We start from the raw sequence: 18,494 nt of genomic DNA on the forward strand, positions 1-18,494 counted from the left end.
TGTTAACATGCACAGTCTTAGGCATTGTCCACAAGGACACGGGTATTTTTATAGCAGTGACTTTTTTTACGCAATTCGGCCGTTCGTCCACAAGGAAACGCAGTATCATGTCACTGAAACCGAACATTTTTGAAAAACCCTGCCAGGGTGAGGTTTTTCGTAAACGCTGGTTGCAGTCTTGTTGTGAAGAAAGTAAAACCGGGGTTTTTGCTTTTGATTAAGGCTTCTGATTGGCCAATGGCTTTACGTTTAGGGTTATATCGCCGCCTGCTGGGGTGGCATGCTCTTGACAGCGCGTGATCACGTGTTTTTGTGTGTTCATGTAGGCGGAGATTTCTTTTAAAGGTGACATAGAATGATTGAACGGGGTATTTATCATTGTTCTGTGATGTGACATGTAGACAAAAATGTTTTTGTTTGGGTCTTTAATGCCTTAGAAGCTTCTTAAAAACCTCTCTCAGATAGCTCTATTAGGGTGGGGGATTTTAAACAAGTGGTTTTGCACCTATTTGGCTCCCCCTACTGGCGTAACTTGCAATCTCATTACTGATTGGCTGACCCTGCTGCCACTCAAAAAATGTAGTCAATTATTTTAAAGTGGAGGGGCAGTGAGATGCCTGTGATGTCATAAGCATCAGTTTTTCAGATTGGGGTGTTTTCTGGCTGACATTTCTAAAAGAGGAATTTCTATGAGACTGAGATGTTTAGCATGTCTAGAACTTTTTGTATGTTTGTGAATGTGGGTAGACTACCATTATTCAACAAAGACAAGGTAAAAATGTTTTTTCATTCTCTGTCCCCTTTCAACCAAGCATGTGTGGAGGGGATTTTTTGTAAACTGCAGGAGGAAAAACTGGTTATAAAAATACCCGGGTCCGTGTGGACAAGGCCTTACTCTAATAATGTGTAATAAGCTGATCACTTGTCAGGTCATGTCAAAGCGATCAGGACAAACACGTCATCATCTGAGACAGCATAATGATGAAATGCGTTCAGTAGAGCATGTAAGGGATGTAAGGGACCCGTGGTATATGTAGATAAAAACGACTCATTCCAAATTACTGAAAACAATACAGTTCATTATGTAAGGTTTTTATATAGTATAGTCATGTATATTAAATTACTTTTGTCAAGAGATCCTCCTAAAAGTTACACAATTGCACATTTCCATTGCACATTAAACAACTCCTTTAAAAAATGTTTTCCAAATAATCCTGACCTTGTGCATTGATCCAAGGATGAAGCATGACTTTAAACCAGGGGTGGGAAATCCTGGTCCTGAAGGGCCATTGTCCTGCAGAGTTTATTTCCAACCCTAATTAAACACACTTGAAAAATCTAATCAAAGTCTTCAGGAATACTTGGAAATGAAATGCAGTTGTGTGGCCCCAAGCCAGTCTGAGTTTAAGACCCCTGATCTACAGGTTATAGATGGAAAGATTTTCTTTTGTTGGAATTTGGGCTGTGTATGGTCATTAGACTGCTTCTGTTAAATAGATCTGCCAATTCTGGCTGTGCACTGGCACAGATGTTCATCTGATATTAAACATATAAACTAGGGGCTCACTCACACTATCCAAACCAAACCGTGCTCGGGCGCGTTTGACCCCCAAAGCCTGGTTTGTTTGACTAGTGTGATTGCTCTGTTCCGTGCCCGGGCGCGGATTGGTTAATCGCGCCGCGGCCGGGTTGCAGTGGTGGGCCGGAGCGCGGTTCACTTGGGCTCAGGCACGGAAGGCTGTGGTATGAGCGCAATCGCGCCTGAGCGCGATTCAAAAGGTGAAGACGTCAGTTGCGCGACCACTCACGTTCATCTGCCTCCGTAAAAACCTTTTGCTGCAAGCAGCGGGGTTACGTGAATTTCTGAGCTGCACACGTGACAGATCAACTAAGCAATATGATGACATGTGAGAGGGCAGTTTGTAATCGCGCACCAAATGACTCAGAATAAAAAACACAGACTTATCATTACGGTGGGTTCCAGTGTTAAGAGAGAGCTTTACTTCCTGCTTTTTTCAAAACAATCGCATCTTAATGTCGAAAGCGCGCCCGGACTCGGATCGATAAGAAGTACAGTGTGAGTGCGTGCACCTGGGGGAGTAGGGAGGGGAGACAATCGTGCTGGGGCATGGTTTGGTTTGGATAATGTGAGTGCGCCCTAGATTGCAAAAGTTACATATAAAGTGTACTTCATAATCTGCATTTGGATTGACTTTCATCAGACTGACAAGAAATGGTGCACGTTAGCACAGTTAGGAGTTGGGGTCGGTTTCCCTGAACCAGGAACAGTGTTTGAAAAGTCCTTCAGTTGGTTCAGGTAAAGAAAATTGCACACAACTGTTTTAAGACTAATAACCCCGATAAGAGCAAGTTGTGATATTTAAGCTTCCTCCCAATGTTGAGAACACAAGCTCCAAATAACTGTCCCTGTAACCGTGACCTTGAGCAATTCCTTTAGATAGTTACAGGCAACATTTCCAATGTTTTCAAACAACATTTTTTAATCGCCTTTAGTTTTTTGATGACACATCAAGCTTCACACAATTTGACGATTGGCAATCAGCAGCATCTTGCTCACACACATTATTTGATCAAACCATAATTAAACCACAATTACATGCAGTATTTGTTTTATGAAACTACATCACTTCTTACACTAGGAGACAGGACCTTATCAAATGAATGTATTTTGTGTATATATTCTGTAATTGCACTTTTGTAATATTGTAGCAGAATAAACCAACATGAGTGGTTTGAACAATTATTTTATTTCTTCACTGGTATGCAGTGCCTAGGACAGGTTTTACTGGATGTGGGGATATGGGTATGTGTCCACCACAATTAGCTCTTGTGCATGGATTATGGTCAAAACAAATGTTTTTAGAGATTAACTGCGTTTTATTAGCCATTATGGCAACCCCTAACTGCACAAATATGCCTGTCTTTCATAAAGATTAACTGCCAGTCAAAAACAGCACAATCGTGTCCCTTACAATATGACGACCATTAGCTTTAGAGGCTCACCAGAAGTCTTATGCTAAAGAGCTCAAAGATGGCGGCACCCACATTTACGGCCAATAGTGGACAGAGAGCGCCTGTCGATATGAAGTCTGATAATGTACACTCCAGTCACAGTCAAATTACCACAGACTAATGTATGGGGCTTATTTATAAAGTTTATTAAACCAACACATCAAGTCATGATGATAGTAACAGCTCCGCTAGAAACCACAGCTCCCTCACTAGAGGTGGACACCACATCAACTGCTCGACCTGCAAAGAGAAATGAAAAGGTCACTACCACACAGACAAAGGGTTCTTCTCATTTCCTCATGTCCTACGACCCAGAAACAGATTGAGCCTTGCCATCTTAAGTCTCAAATGTCAAATTACTGTAAATGTAAACTTGACAATATTTAACATTCATGTTAAAAACACCTGTATTAAGTGATAAACCAATTTTACAGCACTTTTGAATGTTTGTCTTCATTTTAATGTAAGAGTGCAAAAAACTTTAATATTTAACATGAAAGGCAACTAAGAGTAATGCACTTGATAATGTAATCAAAAATGAACTCCCTTGAGTGTAAGGTTATGGCATTACACTTAATGCGCAGTCTGCGCAGCCGCAGTCCTCAAGTTTGAGGAAACAAGGATGCAAAGAATTGAGAAACACCAACACTTCACCAACTTACGTTTCCTGGCACAGCTCTGCTCGCAGGAGCCAGAAGCAGGATGGCAGACTGCTGTACTGCAGTGAATGAAGATCTGACAAGAGAACATCAACTCTTAGTATCCTCAAAAGTACAGAGGGAGTAAAACTGTTAGGTGATCAAGTGATCATACGGTTTCCTGCAGAGGGGCCATTGATGCTGGATCCACAAATGTAAACATCTTTACAATAAAGCGTTTGTAGTGGGTTGGGAACGGAAGAGCAGAAGAGCCAACCACAGGAACCAGAGTGGTCAGGTAACGATCATCCTGGTAAGGGCATCTAAAACAGAGACTGCAGTCAGGACTTGTTCACATCAGGCTAACTGGACAAACCATTTACATCCTACTTACCCATTAACTAGAAGGTCCCACTGGGGTAGACTGAGTGGACTCGGGGTTGTTGTTGCCCAACAATGTCCCAACATCAGGACAATATTTGGGTCAGTACGCTCCATAATGTGCACCTCAACGTACACAGGCTCTCGCAGGACCTTAGTGACTGGATATTCAGCATCACTGTAGTAGGAAGTGTACGCCTCATCCCCTGAGGAACATCATGCGTTACTGTCGAATGCAGTTTTACAAAGATACTGCAGCAGCCTGTTTCAGGAGGACATTCATGAGTTACCTTCTGCACAGCCTTTGGTGACACACTGACCATTTGCCAGTCTAAGCTCCACCCTGAGGGGTCCAGGAGCAGCTACTGGTGGAGGAGGAGGAACGGTGTTGACCTCCACAACCAGAGCTTCCACAGCAGTGGCAGAATATCTACACTGGAAGAGAAGCCTACACAACAAACAGTGAGCTTCTTGTATTTGTTCATTGAGCTCTAGTCATGAGAAAACATACCTACTCAAAATGGCTGTCTCTTGTGATGGAGCCAAGAGGTCCAATCCCCACTTCATAGGATGAAGTCATTCTGTTCTCATAAACCACATAGCCGTTTTCCTCCTGTCAGCAAGAATATGAGCAAAGTCAAATCTGTTCTAGGACATCAAAACCAGCAACAGTAAACTCACCGTCATGCTTGTGCCACAGGCTGTGACAGGAAACTGGTATATGGCAAAGGAAGGTGTGGAACCAACAGGAGCACAAGGTGGATCACTTCCACCCAGTAGATGGATCGAATCCAGACTCAGATGAGGCAGTGTAACATCTCTAGCCACCACTAACACAAACTGACCATCTCTGATACACTGGACAGTCACTGTAATGAGAAAGAGACTAAGTCACCAGAGAAACTGTTGGACAGGAAATGTTTTACTAGTTTAACAAGCTTACCTGACATCCCATAATAACACTGCTGTCCATTAAAGCAGCAGTTGATAGCTTCACACTCAGCACCACTGATTCCAGGTTGTCCACATTGGATCTGATCAGAATCAGCAACACTACACATGTTAAGAGGATCTGTTTTCAGCACAGGTGGCTGCTGTTGTGGTTGTTTTTGTTGCTGCTGTGGTTGCTGCTGTTGTGGTTGTTTTTGTTGCTGCTGTTGTGGTTGTTTTTGTTGCTGCTGTTGTGGTTGTTTTTGTTGCTGCTGTTGTGGTTGTTTTTGTTGCTGCTGCGGTTGTTGTGGTTGTTTTTGCTGCTGCGGTTGTGGTTGTTGCTGCGGTGGTTGTTGCTGCTGCTGCTGTGGCTGCTTCTGTTGAAACTGAAACATCTGAGGAGACTGTTGGCCAGATTGTTGATAGACTGAAGCTTGAGAACTCTGGAGTAAATTAGTCCGCTGTGGAACAGCATGGCAGAAAGCCCAAAACCCCACAAACAGCACCAAAAACTCCCTCATAAACCAACTCTCTGCCATTGTTCCAGAACTGAGTATACCACCAATGTGTTTCCCTGATCTTTATATATTCTGCACACTGCCACTTTAACACTGGTCCCTCCCTGTTCAATTAACAATCATGGTCCTCCTGACTAACCCTAAGTGCCTACAAGCTGTCCCTAATTTATTTGATCCAAATTCAAATTGTTGTTTTGCTTTTCCTTGAAAGTTAATCATATTTGTCATATTAAAGAAAACAATCAAAATCTGTGCCACTAAACAATGAAGGAACTAGTGGTGGGCAGAGCGAGGCTTCGTGGAACACTGAAACAGTTGAATCAATTGTGCCGTATGTTTCGAGGCTTCGAAACATCAATCCGAAACAGCCTCCACAGTGACACCTAGCGGTCGTTTGCATGTCTTTACATGAAGCAGCCTTGACAAAATTTTAGACGAGCACTGACAAATTGTATCCCACATGTTGTTTGATTGACACAGGTAATTGAATGGGAGAGTGGTTAGTGCTCTCGACTCTCATGCGTAAATCTTAGGATCGAACCCGGGAAATACATGCGCTACGTCATCATAATAAAATGCTTTTTGTTGTTGTTTTAACATCTGTTTGACAACTACATGAGCTTTTAGGCTCACAATTGTCGATAACTATAGGCTATTCAGGTCTATTTAATAAAAAAATGGAATAGAGATATACCAAATAAATAATAAGAGATTCATAAAATATATCAAGCCATAATATGCCACATTGTTTACATATAAAGATCTTTATTCAAATATATAAATTGTTCTGTGTTGATAAACTCAACCAGCTTCTTTTTTACATATAATATCTCAACCTGATCTCACGAATTTCCGTGGCATAGTCACGGAATTTTGTGCTCATTTTTCCGTGGCATTCTCACGGATCTCCGCATTTTTCCGTGGCCCTGCTACGGACTGTCTTTTTCCGTGGCATTCTCACGTATTGGTTACTCAACTGTTTTGTCTTATTTTCTTACCATTTTCGCTTCGGTTTAGGGTTAGATTTACATGAAATGACATCCCTACCCAAACCCAACTCTAACCCCAACGCCAGGCGACAATTGTTTAAAGTTTAGAAAATATAAAAGAATAAATCAGAAAAAATTATATAAACCAATAGTTAAAGTGACATACTAATGCAAACACCAAATCTAACCCTAAACCGAAGCGAAAATGGTTTGAAAATAGGAAAAAGCAGTTGAGTAACCAATCCGTGAGAATGCCACGGAAAAAGACAGTCCGTAGCAGGGCCACGGGAAAATGCGGAGATCCGTGAGAATGCCACGGAAAAATGAGCACAAAATTCCGTGACTATCCCACGGAACTTTGTGAGATCATGTTGAATATCTTTAGCCTTTGAAAACATTCTCACACAAGGGACACTTGTTGCTGGCATGCATTATTTGTAAGTAGCCTAATTGTTACATACCTATGAAGTAAAATTACTTCTTTTCAGTAATTTATAGTATTTGATCTTGCCAAAAACGCATCTATGAGGTATTGTCAGATTTGTTTCCTACCCTGTCAGTTTAAGATTCGACACAGATTCGACAGGTACGCCACCTTTCGAAATACTTGTGAAATGCACCGCTTGGTGTTTCGAATCACTTCATCACGTGACATGGGTGTTTCGAATCACATTTCGGAGCAGTGTTTCGAAACATTTACGCTTCGGGATCTCGACACAGTTTCGAAACGTCAGTTTCGCGGGAGCCATCCATAGAAGGAACGAGCTAAAGATGGTAGCACACAGTATATTTGCTACAGTGATAAGAATCACTCAAGAGTTCATCAAATGATCTCACTAGAATTCTCATCTCTACACCATGACATACAGCAATTTTAAAAGACACTTTTTTATATTGTGTAAGAGGAATGCATTTAAACCAGCCAATGTGGTATTCAAACTAAGTCTAAAGAAGTGCTATGATCTGTTGATTTTATTGAATCTTTTTCAAAAGAGGCATTCATGGATAAACAAAGCGTAAAGGCAGACCTTTCACTGAGTGTGTTAACATGCACAGTCTTAGGCATTGTCCACAAAGACACGGGTATTTTTATAGCAGTGACTTTTTTTACGCAATTCGGCCGTTTGTCCACAAGGAAACGCAGTATCAGGTCACTGAAACCGAACATTTTTGAAAACCCCTGCCAGGGTGAGATTTTTCGGAAAACCCGGTTGCAGTCTTGTCGTGAAGAAAGTAAAACCGGGGTTTTTGCTTTTGATTAAGGCTTCTGATTGGCCAATGGCTTTACGTTTAGGGTTATATCACCGCCTGCTGGGGTGGCATGCTCTTGACAGCGCGTGATCACGTGTTTTTGTGTGTTCATGTAGAAGGAGATTTTTTTTAAAGGTGACATAGAATGATTGAACGGGGTATTTTTCCATGTAGACAATTTTTTTGGGGGGGGTCTGTAATGCTTTAGAAGCTTGCTAAAAACCTCTCTCAGATAGCTCTATTAGGGTGGGGGATTTTAAACAAGTGGTTTTGCACCTATTTGGCTCCCCCTACTGGCTTAACTTGCAATCTCATTACTGATTGGCTGACCTTGCTGCCACTCAAAAAATGTAGCCAATTATTTTAAAGTGGAGGGGCAGTTAGATGCCTGTGATGTCATAAGCATCAGTTTTTCAGATTGGGGTGTTTTCTGGCTGACATTTCTAAAAGAGGAATTTCTATGAGACTGAGATGTTTAGCATGTCTAGCACCTTTTTGTATGTTTGTGAATGTGGGTAGACTACCATTATTCAACAAAGACAAGGTAAAAATGTTTTTTCATTCTCTGTCCCCTTTCAACCAAGCATGTGTGGAGGGGATTTTTTGTAAACTGCAGGAGGAAAAACTGGTTATAAAAATACCCGGGTCCGTGTGGACAAGGCCTTACTCTAATAATGTGTAATAAGCTGATCACTTGTCAGGTCATGTCAAAGCGATCAGGACAAACACGTCATCATCTGAGACAGCATAATGATGAAATGCGTTCAGTAGAGCATGTAAGGGATGTAAGGGACCCGTGGTATATGTAGATAAAAACGACTCATTCCAAGTTACTATAAACAATACAGTTCATTATGTAAGGTTTTTATATAGTATAGTCATGTATATTAAATTACTTTTGTCAAGAGATCCTCCTAAAAGTTACACAATTGCACATTTCCATTGCACATTAAACAACTCCTTTAAAAAATGTTTTCCAAATAATCCTGACCTTGTGCATTGATCCAAGGATGAAGCATGACTTTAAACCAGGGGTGGGAAATCCTGGTCCTGAAGGGCCATTGTCCTGCAGAGTTTATTTCCAACCCTAATTAAACACACTTGAAAAATCTAATCAAAGTCTTCAGGAATACTTGGAAATGAAATGCAGTTGTGTGGCCCCAAGCCAGTCTGAGTTTAAGACCCCTGATCTACAGGTTATAGATGGAAAGATTTTCTTTTGTTGGAATTTGGGCTGTGTATGGTCATTAGACTGCTTCTGTTAAATAGATCTGCCAATTCTGGCTGTGCACTGGCACAGATGTTCATCTGATATTAAACATGTAAACTAGATTGCAAAAGTTACATATAAAGTGTACTTCATAATCTGCATTTGGATTGACTTTCATCAGACTGACAAGAAATGGTGCACGTTAGCACAGTTAGGAGTTTGGGTCGGTTTCCCTGAACCAGGAACAGTGTTTGAAAAGTCCTTCAGTTGGTTCAGGTAAAGAAAATTGCACACAACTGTTTTAAGACTAATAAGCCCGATAAGAGCAAGTTGTGATATTTAAGCTTCCTCCCAATGTTGGGAACACAAGCTCCAAATAACTGTCCCTGTAACCGTGACCTTGAGCAATTCCTTTAGATAGTTACAGGCAACATTTCCAATGTTTTCAAACAACATTTTTTAATCGCCTTTAGTTTTTTGATGACACATCAAGCTTCACACAATTTGCAATCAGCAGCATCTTGCTCATTCAACACACACATTATTTGAACAAACCATAATAATTAAACCACAATTAGATGCAGTATTTTTGTTTTTTGAAACTACATCACTTCTTACACTAGGAGACAGGACCTTATCAAATTAATTGCTTTTTCATTTAAAACACAAGCATGTGCAAACACAACAAGAACTATAAACATTAACAAGCAGTGTATTTTGTATATATATATATATATATATATATATTCTGTAATTGCACTTTTGTAATATTGTAGCAGAATAAACCAACATGAGTGGTTTTTGAACAATTATTTTATTTCTTCACTGGTATGCAGTGCCTAGGACAGGTTTTACTGGATGTGGGGATATGGGTATGTGTCCGCCACAATTAGCTTTTGTGCATGGATTATGGTCAAACAAATGTTTTTAGAGATTAACTGGGTTTTATTAGCCATTATGGCAACCCCTAACTGCACAAATATGCCTGTCTTTCATAAAGATTAACTGCCAGTCAAAAACAGCACAATCGTGTCCCTTCCAATATGACGACCATTAGCTTTAGAGGCTCGCCAGAAGTCTTATGCTAAAGAGCTCAAAGATGGCGGCACCCACATTTACGTCAAATAGTGGACAGAGAGCGCCTGTCGATATGAAGTCTGATAATGTAGTGTTACACTCAGAGGTGTAAAAAGTACTCAAAAATATTACTCAAGTGAAAGTACAAGTACTGATTGTAAATTTTACTCAATTAAAAGTAAAAGTATCTAGCCAGAATCATACTTGAGTAAAAGTAAAAAAGTACCACATTAAAATTGTACTTGAGTATTAAAAAAGTAAAAGTAACAGGAAGAATAAAAACTAGAGACTCTTGTTTAAGCTTTTGATCTCGAACAACATGAAGTGAATGAACCACATACAAGGTTTTATCCTGCTTTACAACTGTTTGTATTTAATTGTATTTATTTATCAAACTATAAGCCTACTACCTAAATGTAACATGCTACTCAAAGTTGTAAAACCTCAAATTTAACTCCAGAAATCCATTTCAGTCTGACTGCCCTTGATCGCATTTGTGTAGCTTTTTGGTTACGTCATGCTGTTGCGTCACGTTAAATGTAAACACGTCAGACGTCGAGGCAGATTGTCATGCCAGAGCGACGTCATTGCCATAGAAAGAGTGCAGGTAATCCGGAAAACAGCAGAACGCTACAGGACGCATAGATCAGATCTGAACAGTTGTGATACACAATATGGACAGTGAGTCTGTCAAATTGAATATGCACCAAAATCAGATTTGTAAAGACAGTGTGAACAAGGTCTTAGTCTTGATAAAGAGCTAGCAGAGAACGTGTCACACGAGAACACACTTCATTTGTTGTCGGTTTTAAAGCAGCGAAAAAATCTTCATCATTAGATGAACTGTTAGCCAATTCCTTACGGTGCATTCACACGGGGCGAAATCGTTAATGCTTGACGGAAGGCTTGTCTGAAGCGTGGCCAACAGCCAATCACCGTGGCTGCAACACATGCTCCGGTCTTCCATAAACGTAATTGGCCGGCTCTGCCTAGGTTATTTGCATAAGGCGATCTGATTGGCTGGCGCACATGTTTCCGCTTGAAAAGTTGAGAAATGTTCAACTTCTACCACAAGCAACATGGATATATATAAAGGCTAGATGTCTCAACCATGCTGCTGGCCAACTGAGTGGAACAGCCGCATTTGGCAGCCATCTTACCACAGGGTGCTCGCTCACTCGTAGCATTGGGTTTTAATAATGCATGTACTTTTAAATGACCATAACTTAATTTTCTACCGATTTTCAAACAGTTTGGTTTGTCAAATGTCAAAGATGTACCTATGACACTGCATACTTAAACAAAAAAAATTCATGAAACATGTTAAAGCACCCAGAATTATAGCCAGGTTAATAACATTTGTAAGAAACCAAACTGTTTGAAAATTGGTAGAAAATTAAATGACCATAACTTGCTAAAAAGTACATGCATCATTAAAATACAATCGTACGAGTGAGTGAGTGCCCTGTGGTAAGATGGCCACCAGGTGATGACGTTAGAGACTCCGCCGTAACACATCTAGCCTTTATACATATCTATGGCGAGCAACGGCACAATCCACAATTCAGTTCGGCAACGAATGACGTCACCCATTAAAATGGGAAGAATTAACGCTTACACCCAGTGTGAATGTCTCGTTAGTGTGGTCCAAAGGCTTCAGAATAAAATACATTTAAATTAAACTGGCCATCAGTGCAACTCAATTGGTTTGTTAAGAGCAAGGAAGATAAAATGAAGTAATCACTAAAAAAGTACTTTGACTGTAAATAAAATTGTAAGGAGTAAAAAGTACTTTTATGTAATCAAGTAAAAGTAAAATTAGTGATTTTTAATTATACTCAAGTAAAGAGCCTCCAAAATACTCAAGTACAGTAATAAAGTAAAATTACTCAAGTACTTTACACCTCTGGTTACACTCCACAATCACAGTCAAATTACCACAGACTAATGTATGGGGCTTATTCATAAAGTTTATTAAACCAACACATCAAGTCTTGATGATAGTTACAGCTCCGCTAGAAACCACAGCTCCCTCACTAGAGGTGGACACCACATCAACTGCTCGACCTGCAAAGAGAAATGAAAAGGTCACTACCACACAGACAAAGGGTTCTTCTCATTTCCTCATGTCCTACAACCCAGAAACAGATTGAGCCTTGCCATCTTAAGTCTCAAATAATGTCAAATTACTGTAAATGTAAACTTGACAATATTTAACATTCATGTTAAAAACACCTGTATTAAGTGATAAACCAATTTTACAGCACTTTTGAATGTTTGTCTTCATTTTAATGTAAGAGTGCAAAAAACTTTAATATTTAACATGAAAGGCAACTAAGAGTAATGCACTTGATAATGTAATCAAAAATGAACTCCCTTGAGTGTAAGGTTATGGCATTACACTTAATGCGCAGTCTGCGCAGCCGCAGTCCTCAAGTTTGAGGAAACAAGGATGCAAAGAATTGAGAAACACCAACACTTCACCAACTTACGTTTCCTGGCACAGCTCTGCTCGCAGGAGCCAGAAGCAGGATGGCAGACTGCTGTACTGCAGTGAATGAAGATCTGACAAGAGAACATCAACTCTTAGTATCCTCAAAAGTACAGAGGGAGTAAAACTGTTAGGTGATCAAGTGATCATACGGTTTCCTGCAGAGGGGCCATTGATGCTGGATCCACAAATGTAAACATCTTTACAATAAAGCGTTTGTAGTGGGTTGGGAACGGAAGAGCAGAAGAGCCAACCACAGGAACCAGAGTGGTCAGGTAACGATCATCCTGGTAAGGGCATCTAAAACAGAGACTGCAGTCAGGACTTGTTCACATCAGGCTAACTGGACAAACCATTCACATCCTACTTACCCATTAACTAGAAGGTCCCACTGGGGTAGACTGAGGGGACTCGGGGTTGTTGTCCCCCAACAATGTCCCAACATCAGGACAACATTTGGGTCGGTACGCTCCATAATGTGCACCTCAACGTACACAGGCTCTCGCAGGACCTTAGTGACTGGATATTCAGCATCACTGTAGTAGGAAGTGTACGCCTCGTCCCCTGAGGAACATCATGTGTTACTGTTGAATGCAGTTTTACAAAGATACTGCAGCAGCCTGTTTCAGGAGGACATTCATGAGTTACCTTCTGCACAGCCTTTGGTGACACACTGACCATTTGCCAGTCTAAGCTCCACCCTGAGAGGTCCAGGAGCAGCTACTGGTGGAGGAGGAGGAACGGTGTTGACCTCCACAACCAGAGCTTGCACAGCAGTGGCAGAATATCTACACTGGAAGAGAAGCCTACACAACAAACAGTGAGCTTCTTTATTTGTTCATTGAGCTCTAGTCATGAGAAAACAAATACCTACTCAAAATGGCTGTCTCTTGTGATGGAACCAAGAGGTCCAATCCCCACTTCATAGGATGAAGTCATTCTGTTCTCATAAACCACATAGCCGTTTTCCTCCTGTCAGCAAGAACATGAGCAAAGTCAAATCTGTTCTAGGAAATTAAAACCATCAACAGCAAACTCACCGTCATGCTTGTGCCACAGGCTGTGACAGGAAACTGGTATATGGCAAAGGAAGGTGTGGAACCAACAGGAGCACAAGGTGGATCACTTCCACCCAGTAGATGGATCGAATCCAGACTCAGATGAGGCAGTGTAACATCTCTAGCCACCACTAACACAAACTGACCATCTCTGATACACTGGACAGTCACTGTAATGAGAAAGAGACTAAGTCACCAGAGAAACTGTTGGACAGGAAATGTTTTACTAGTTAACAATCTTACCTGACATCCCATAATAACACTGCTGTCCATTAAAGCAGCAGTTGATAGCTTCACACTCAGCACCACTGATTCCAGGTTGTCCACATTGGATCTTATCAGAATCAGCAACACTACACATGTTAAGAGGATCTGTTTTCAGCACAGGTGGCTGCTGTTGTGGTTGTTTTTGTTGCTGCTGTTGTGGTTGTTTTTGCTGCTGCTGTTGTTGTGGTTGTTTTTGTTGCTGTTGTGGTTGCTGCTGCTGCTGTGGCTGCTTCTGTTGAAACTGAAACATCTGAGGAGACTGTTGTCCAGATTGTTGATAGACTGAAGCTTGAGAACTCTGGAGTAAATTACTCCGCTGTGGAACAGCATGGCAGAAAGCACAAAACCCCACAAACAGCACCAAAAACTGCCTCATAAACCAACTCTCTGCCATTGTTCCAGAACTGAGTACACCACCAATGTGTTTCCCTGATCTTTATATATTCTGCACACTGCCTCTTTAATGCTGGTCCCTCCCTGTTCAATTAACAATCATGGTTCTCCTGACTAACCCTAAGTGCCTACAAGCTGTCCCTAATTTATTTGATCCAATTTCAAATTGTTGTTTTGCTTTTCCTTGAAAGTTAGGCTCTGTTTACACGTACATGGCTATTTTTAAAAACTGAGAGATTTACCTTCGTTTGTGCCCCTCGTTTACACGCAAACAGAGAACTCGCCTCTGAAACCGATTGTTTCTAAAAACTCCGGCCAGAGTGGAGATCTTGAAAATCTTCGGTTGCACGGTTGCATGTAAACTGAGACAAACGGATGTTTAAGCAGGCAACGTCACAGAGTATGCGCCAGAGCTCGCACCTACGTCAAAAGTGCGACCTATGTTTACATGTGACTGCTACTCTGAACGCTTCCAAGATCACATTTATGTTCGTGCAAACTCGTTTTGTGTGTTTGTATTTGCAAATACAGCTGCTCCATTATGTCGAGGAGCAGAGACGAGTGCTCTGAGGTCAGCAATTTTACGCGTGTTTGACTTCATGCGGCGCTGTAACAGATGATGTCAAAGTACCGCGAGAGCGATTCGAAATTAGACCTCTACGTATGATTCCTCAACTCGCTCTCGTGGTACTTTGACGTCATCGATCACCTACTGCAACAACTCCTCCCTCCAACATGAAGAACCAGTTCGCGTCACCACCAGCGCTGCCGGTGATTGGCTTACGTGGGCTTGAGCTTCTCTTGACGGCATATATGCACGGGTACGTGTAAATAAACACTTTTCTGAAAACTGACATGTGTGCACGATATTATTTTTTAAACCGGAGAGGTTGAAATGTCCGTTTATGAAAATAACCGCCCACGTGTAAACATAGCCTTAATCATATTTGTCATATTATTGAAAAAAAAATCAAAATCTGTGCCACTAAACAATGAATGAACGAGCTAAAGATGGTAGCACACAGTATATTTGCAACAGTGATAAGAATCAGGGATTGTTAAAGATCTCACATCACAGGGCAGAATCAGCGGTCATTGATTAGTGTGACGTGTTCACTGACTGCTTATTAACTGACTCTGCAATCAATGTGAGCCATCCACAAAGTCCTGGGAGTATCCAAAACACAGTGGTTTCATGTGCCTGTACTAACAATAGACAATACCACAAGTTTCACTGAATGATCTCACTAGAATTCTCATCTCTACACCATGACATACAGCAATTTTAAAAGACACTTTTTTACATTTTGCAAGAGGAATGCATTTAAACCAGCCAATGTGGTATTCAAACTAATGCCAAGTTCAGACTGCATGATTTTCAAACTAGTTTGGTCACAGATGTTTTCACACTGCGTGACTATAGACCCCTTCACAGTTCACATCTGCTTAATGCAGATTGTAACCAAATTGGAAAGATTTGGTTTCTTAAGTTGTTGGTATTTGGGCTGTGTTTGGTCATTAGGCTACCTTTGTTACATAGATTTGCAAATTCTGGTTGTGCACTTGCACAGATGATCAGTTTATATTAAACATGTCAACTAGAATGCAGGAAGTACATTAAACTGAACTTAATCTGCAATTGGATTGACTTCCATCAGACTGACAAGAATTGGTGCACATAAGCACAGTAAGTAGGAGTTTTGGTCAGTTTCTGAACCAGGAACAGTGTTTGAAAAGTCTTTTTTCTGTTGGTCCAGGTAAAGAAAATTGCTGTTTTAAGACTAATAACTCAGACAAGAGCAAGTTGTGATATTTAAGCTGCCTCCCAGTGTTGAGAACACAAGCTCCACATAACGGTCCCTGTAACAATTCAATTTAATTTTATTTATATATTCCTTTTACAATTACTGGTAGTAATTGTTTCAAAGCAGCTTTACATTAATAGAAGCAGGGGAAACACTGAAAAATCGATAGATAACATAAGTAGCAAAATACAGTGGCAGAGATTACACTGAACAAGCGAGCGTTGTAATATGTAAAGAATGGGGGGGGGGTAGGTTAAGCCAAAGTCGGCTGACTCCCAGGGGTGGAAAAAACCCCTAGGAGACAAACCCAATGAGAAAAGTCCTAGGAGGAAAAAACCCTTGGAAGATAGGTTAGGGTATATGTATATATATATATATATATATATATATATATATATATATATATATATATATATATGTATATGTATATATGTATATATGTGTATATATGAAGAGTTTGGTTCCAAAACGCAATAAACGCCATTTTTGAAAAAAATGAATTACTGCCAGAATCAGTATTATATCAGGTCAGTATTAAAAAGTAAATTCTTAATTTTATGCAAAAATCCAATATCCGCCGTGTTATTCTGTCATCTTTTCTCTCTTTTTTCCCAAAATGCAATAAACGCCACTCCTCCTTTTCTACAGAATGCCATAAATCCACTCCACAGATTACAGCGCACCATTCCACGCAATGTAAACAAACAATGGCGGCGCGCTGAGTACACGGAGTCCTAGTTTTCCTCATCTACTATGTACTTCGTGATCACAAAACAAACAAAAACAAAATAATACTTTTAGGGATGCACCGATACCACTTTTTTGGAATACGAGTATGAGTACGAGTACTTGCATTTCAGTACTTGCGGATACAGAGTACTTAATAAAAAAAAAAAACATGATTTAACAGATTTTTACAGGTAACAGCTTTAGTCATATAATTTAACAAAAAAACAAGGGACCTGTTTTCCAGTTTGTTGTAAACTCTGCCTCTTTGGACAACACAAGAGGATTAACCCCGTACACGCCGCTCAAACATAGACATTTCTCAAACCGTGGTATCGATCCCTGGTATCGGGGGACTTTTAACGAGTTCGAGTACTTTAGAAAATGTGGTATCGAGGCCGATACCAGTATCGGTGCATCCCTAAATACTTTAATAGCATTGATAAACCTGTGGTGGTTTTCTGTGACGGGAAAGAAACGTAAGCCATCAACATCTAATAATTTACGCAAAAGGCACTCGGCAGACGGGTGCTTGTTTGCCCGGGCAGACAGCACCAAGTTTCTGTCACAATAACACGTTGACCCCAAGGGATCTTATGAAAAACTTTACATTATTTTACTCAAAGTCAACGAAAATTGAGCAGGACCAAAACATTTTACAGCTGATCGCTGTGAAAAACGTTAAGCGACGAGGTCAAGTATAACCGCAGCAATGACAGTGTTCTTAATATCACAAAGTAAGTGTTTTGATTAATGAGATTAATGTTTATATTTTTAATTAGTGTGTACAAGCAGTCAACTAAATGAATATAACACGGCAAGATGAATGCACATTTATATAGGCGATTGATTCAATAGATTTATAGCATTTTGAATAAAAACTTGTCATGGATTTATTGCATTTTGTGGTAAAATAATCAGTTTTTATAATAAATCTTTGAAAATCAAGTTATGGATTTGAATTTTTTATGTTTTTATAACCTCAAGATGCAATGTGAAAGTTTGTAACAGAAAATAGTGGTTTTCATCTTGTCACTTTCTTGGTATAGAAAACACGTTTTTACCGAAATTTGTCAAAATGGATTCATTGCGTTTTGGAACCAAACTCTTCATATATATAAGGAGATTAGATGGGTTCAGCCGGCAGTTGTTTGGCAGGCATCACGTTTGAAAGACAATGGCTTAACTTAGCACCCTCTTCTATACTGCCCTACAACACAAAAAGGCAGTAACTGCATTTTTGGTTAAAAATTAGTTATCATTTTCATGAAATTCAAGACATCATTTGTTATGTGACAAAACATTTTATCTCAAATGTGTGTCATTTTGGAGAAAAATGGTAGTCGTTTGCACAGGCTGGATGGGAAAGGATAACTTTAAAGTCATTTTTATCATTTCTGAACTCTGCTTAGTTACTGCCTTTTTGCTTTGTAGGGCAGTATACGTAACATCAGGGGTGGGCATTCCTGGTCCTGGAGGGCCACTGTCCTGCAAAGCTTAGCTCCAACCCTGATCAAACCCACATGAATGTCATTTCCAAGTAATCCTGCAGCCTTTAAGATTTTCAGGTGTGTTTGATTAGGGTTGAAGCTAAGCTTTGCAGGAAAGTGGCCCTCAATGCCCAACCCTGCGTTAAATCATCAACACGCTCGCTTGTTAAGCTTATTCATAGCCGCTGTATTTTGCTACTTAGGTTGTCTGTGAATTTTTCTGTGTTTTCCTCTGCT

General features: G+C 40.3%; 2 protein-coding genes across 2 annotated transcripts; both read right to left on the reverse strand.

The window, feature by feature from the left end:
- Positions 1-3,158: 3,158 nt before the first annotated feature.
- Positions 3,159-5,532, reverse strand: LOC135738504 (zona pellucida sperm-binding protein 4-like). Its single transcript, XM_065256596.1, has 8 exons — positions 4,996-5,532; positions 4,734-4,921; positions 4,568-4,665; positions 4,343-4,500; positions 4,066-4,258; positions 3,847-3,994; positions 3,696-3,768; positions 3,159-3,273 (listed from the first exon to the last, which is right to left on the reverse strand). Exons 1-8 carry the CDS (start codon positions 5,519-5,521, stop codon positions 3,194-3,196), a joined length of 1,464 nt encoding a protein of 487 aa, XP_065112668.1. The 5' UTR covers positions 5,522-5,532; the 3' UTR covers positions 3,159-3,193.
- Positions 5,533-11,979: 6,447 nt separating this feature from the next.
- On the reverse strand, positions 11,980-14,261 carry LOC135738503 (zona pellucida sperm-binding protein 4-like). The gene is made up of 8 exons (XM_065256594.1): positions 13,820-14,261; positions 13,559-13,746; positions 13,393-13,490; positions 13,167-13,324; positions 12,890-13,082; positions 12,671-12,818; positions 12,520-12,592; positions 11,980-12,094 (listed from the first exon to the last, which is right to left on the reverse strand). The coding sequence occupies exons 1-8, from the start codon at positions 14,235-14,237 to the stop codon at positions 12,015-12,017; spliced, it is 1,356 nt and encodes a 451-aa protein (XP_065112666.1). The 5' UTR covers positions 14,238-14,261; the 3' UTR covers positions 11,980-12,014.
- Positions 14,262-18,494: the final 4,233 nt, after the last annotated feature.

This window comes from Paramisgurnus dabryanus, chromosome 12, assembly GCF_030506205.2.
Source record: "Paramisgurnus dabryanus chromosome 12, PD_genome_1.1, whole genome shotgun sequence".
Taxonomy (NCBI): domain Eukaryota; kingdom Metazoa; phylum Chordata; class Actinopteri; order Cypriniformes; family Cobitidae; genus Paramisgurnus; species Paramisgurnus dabryanus.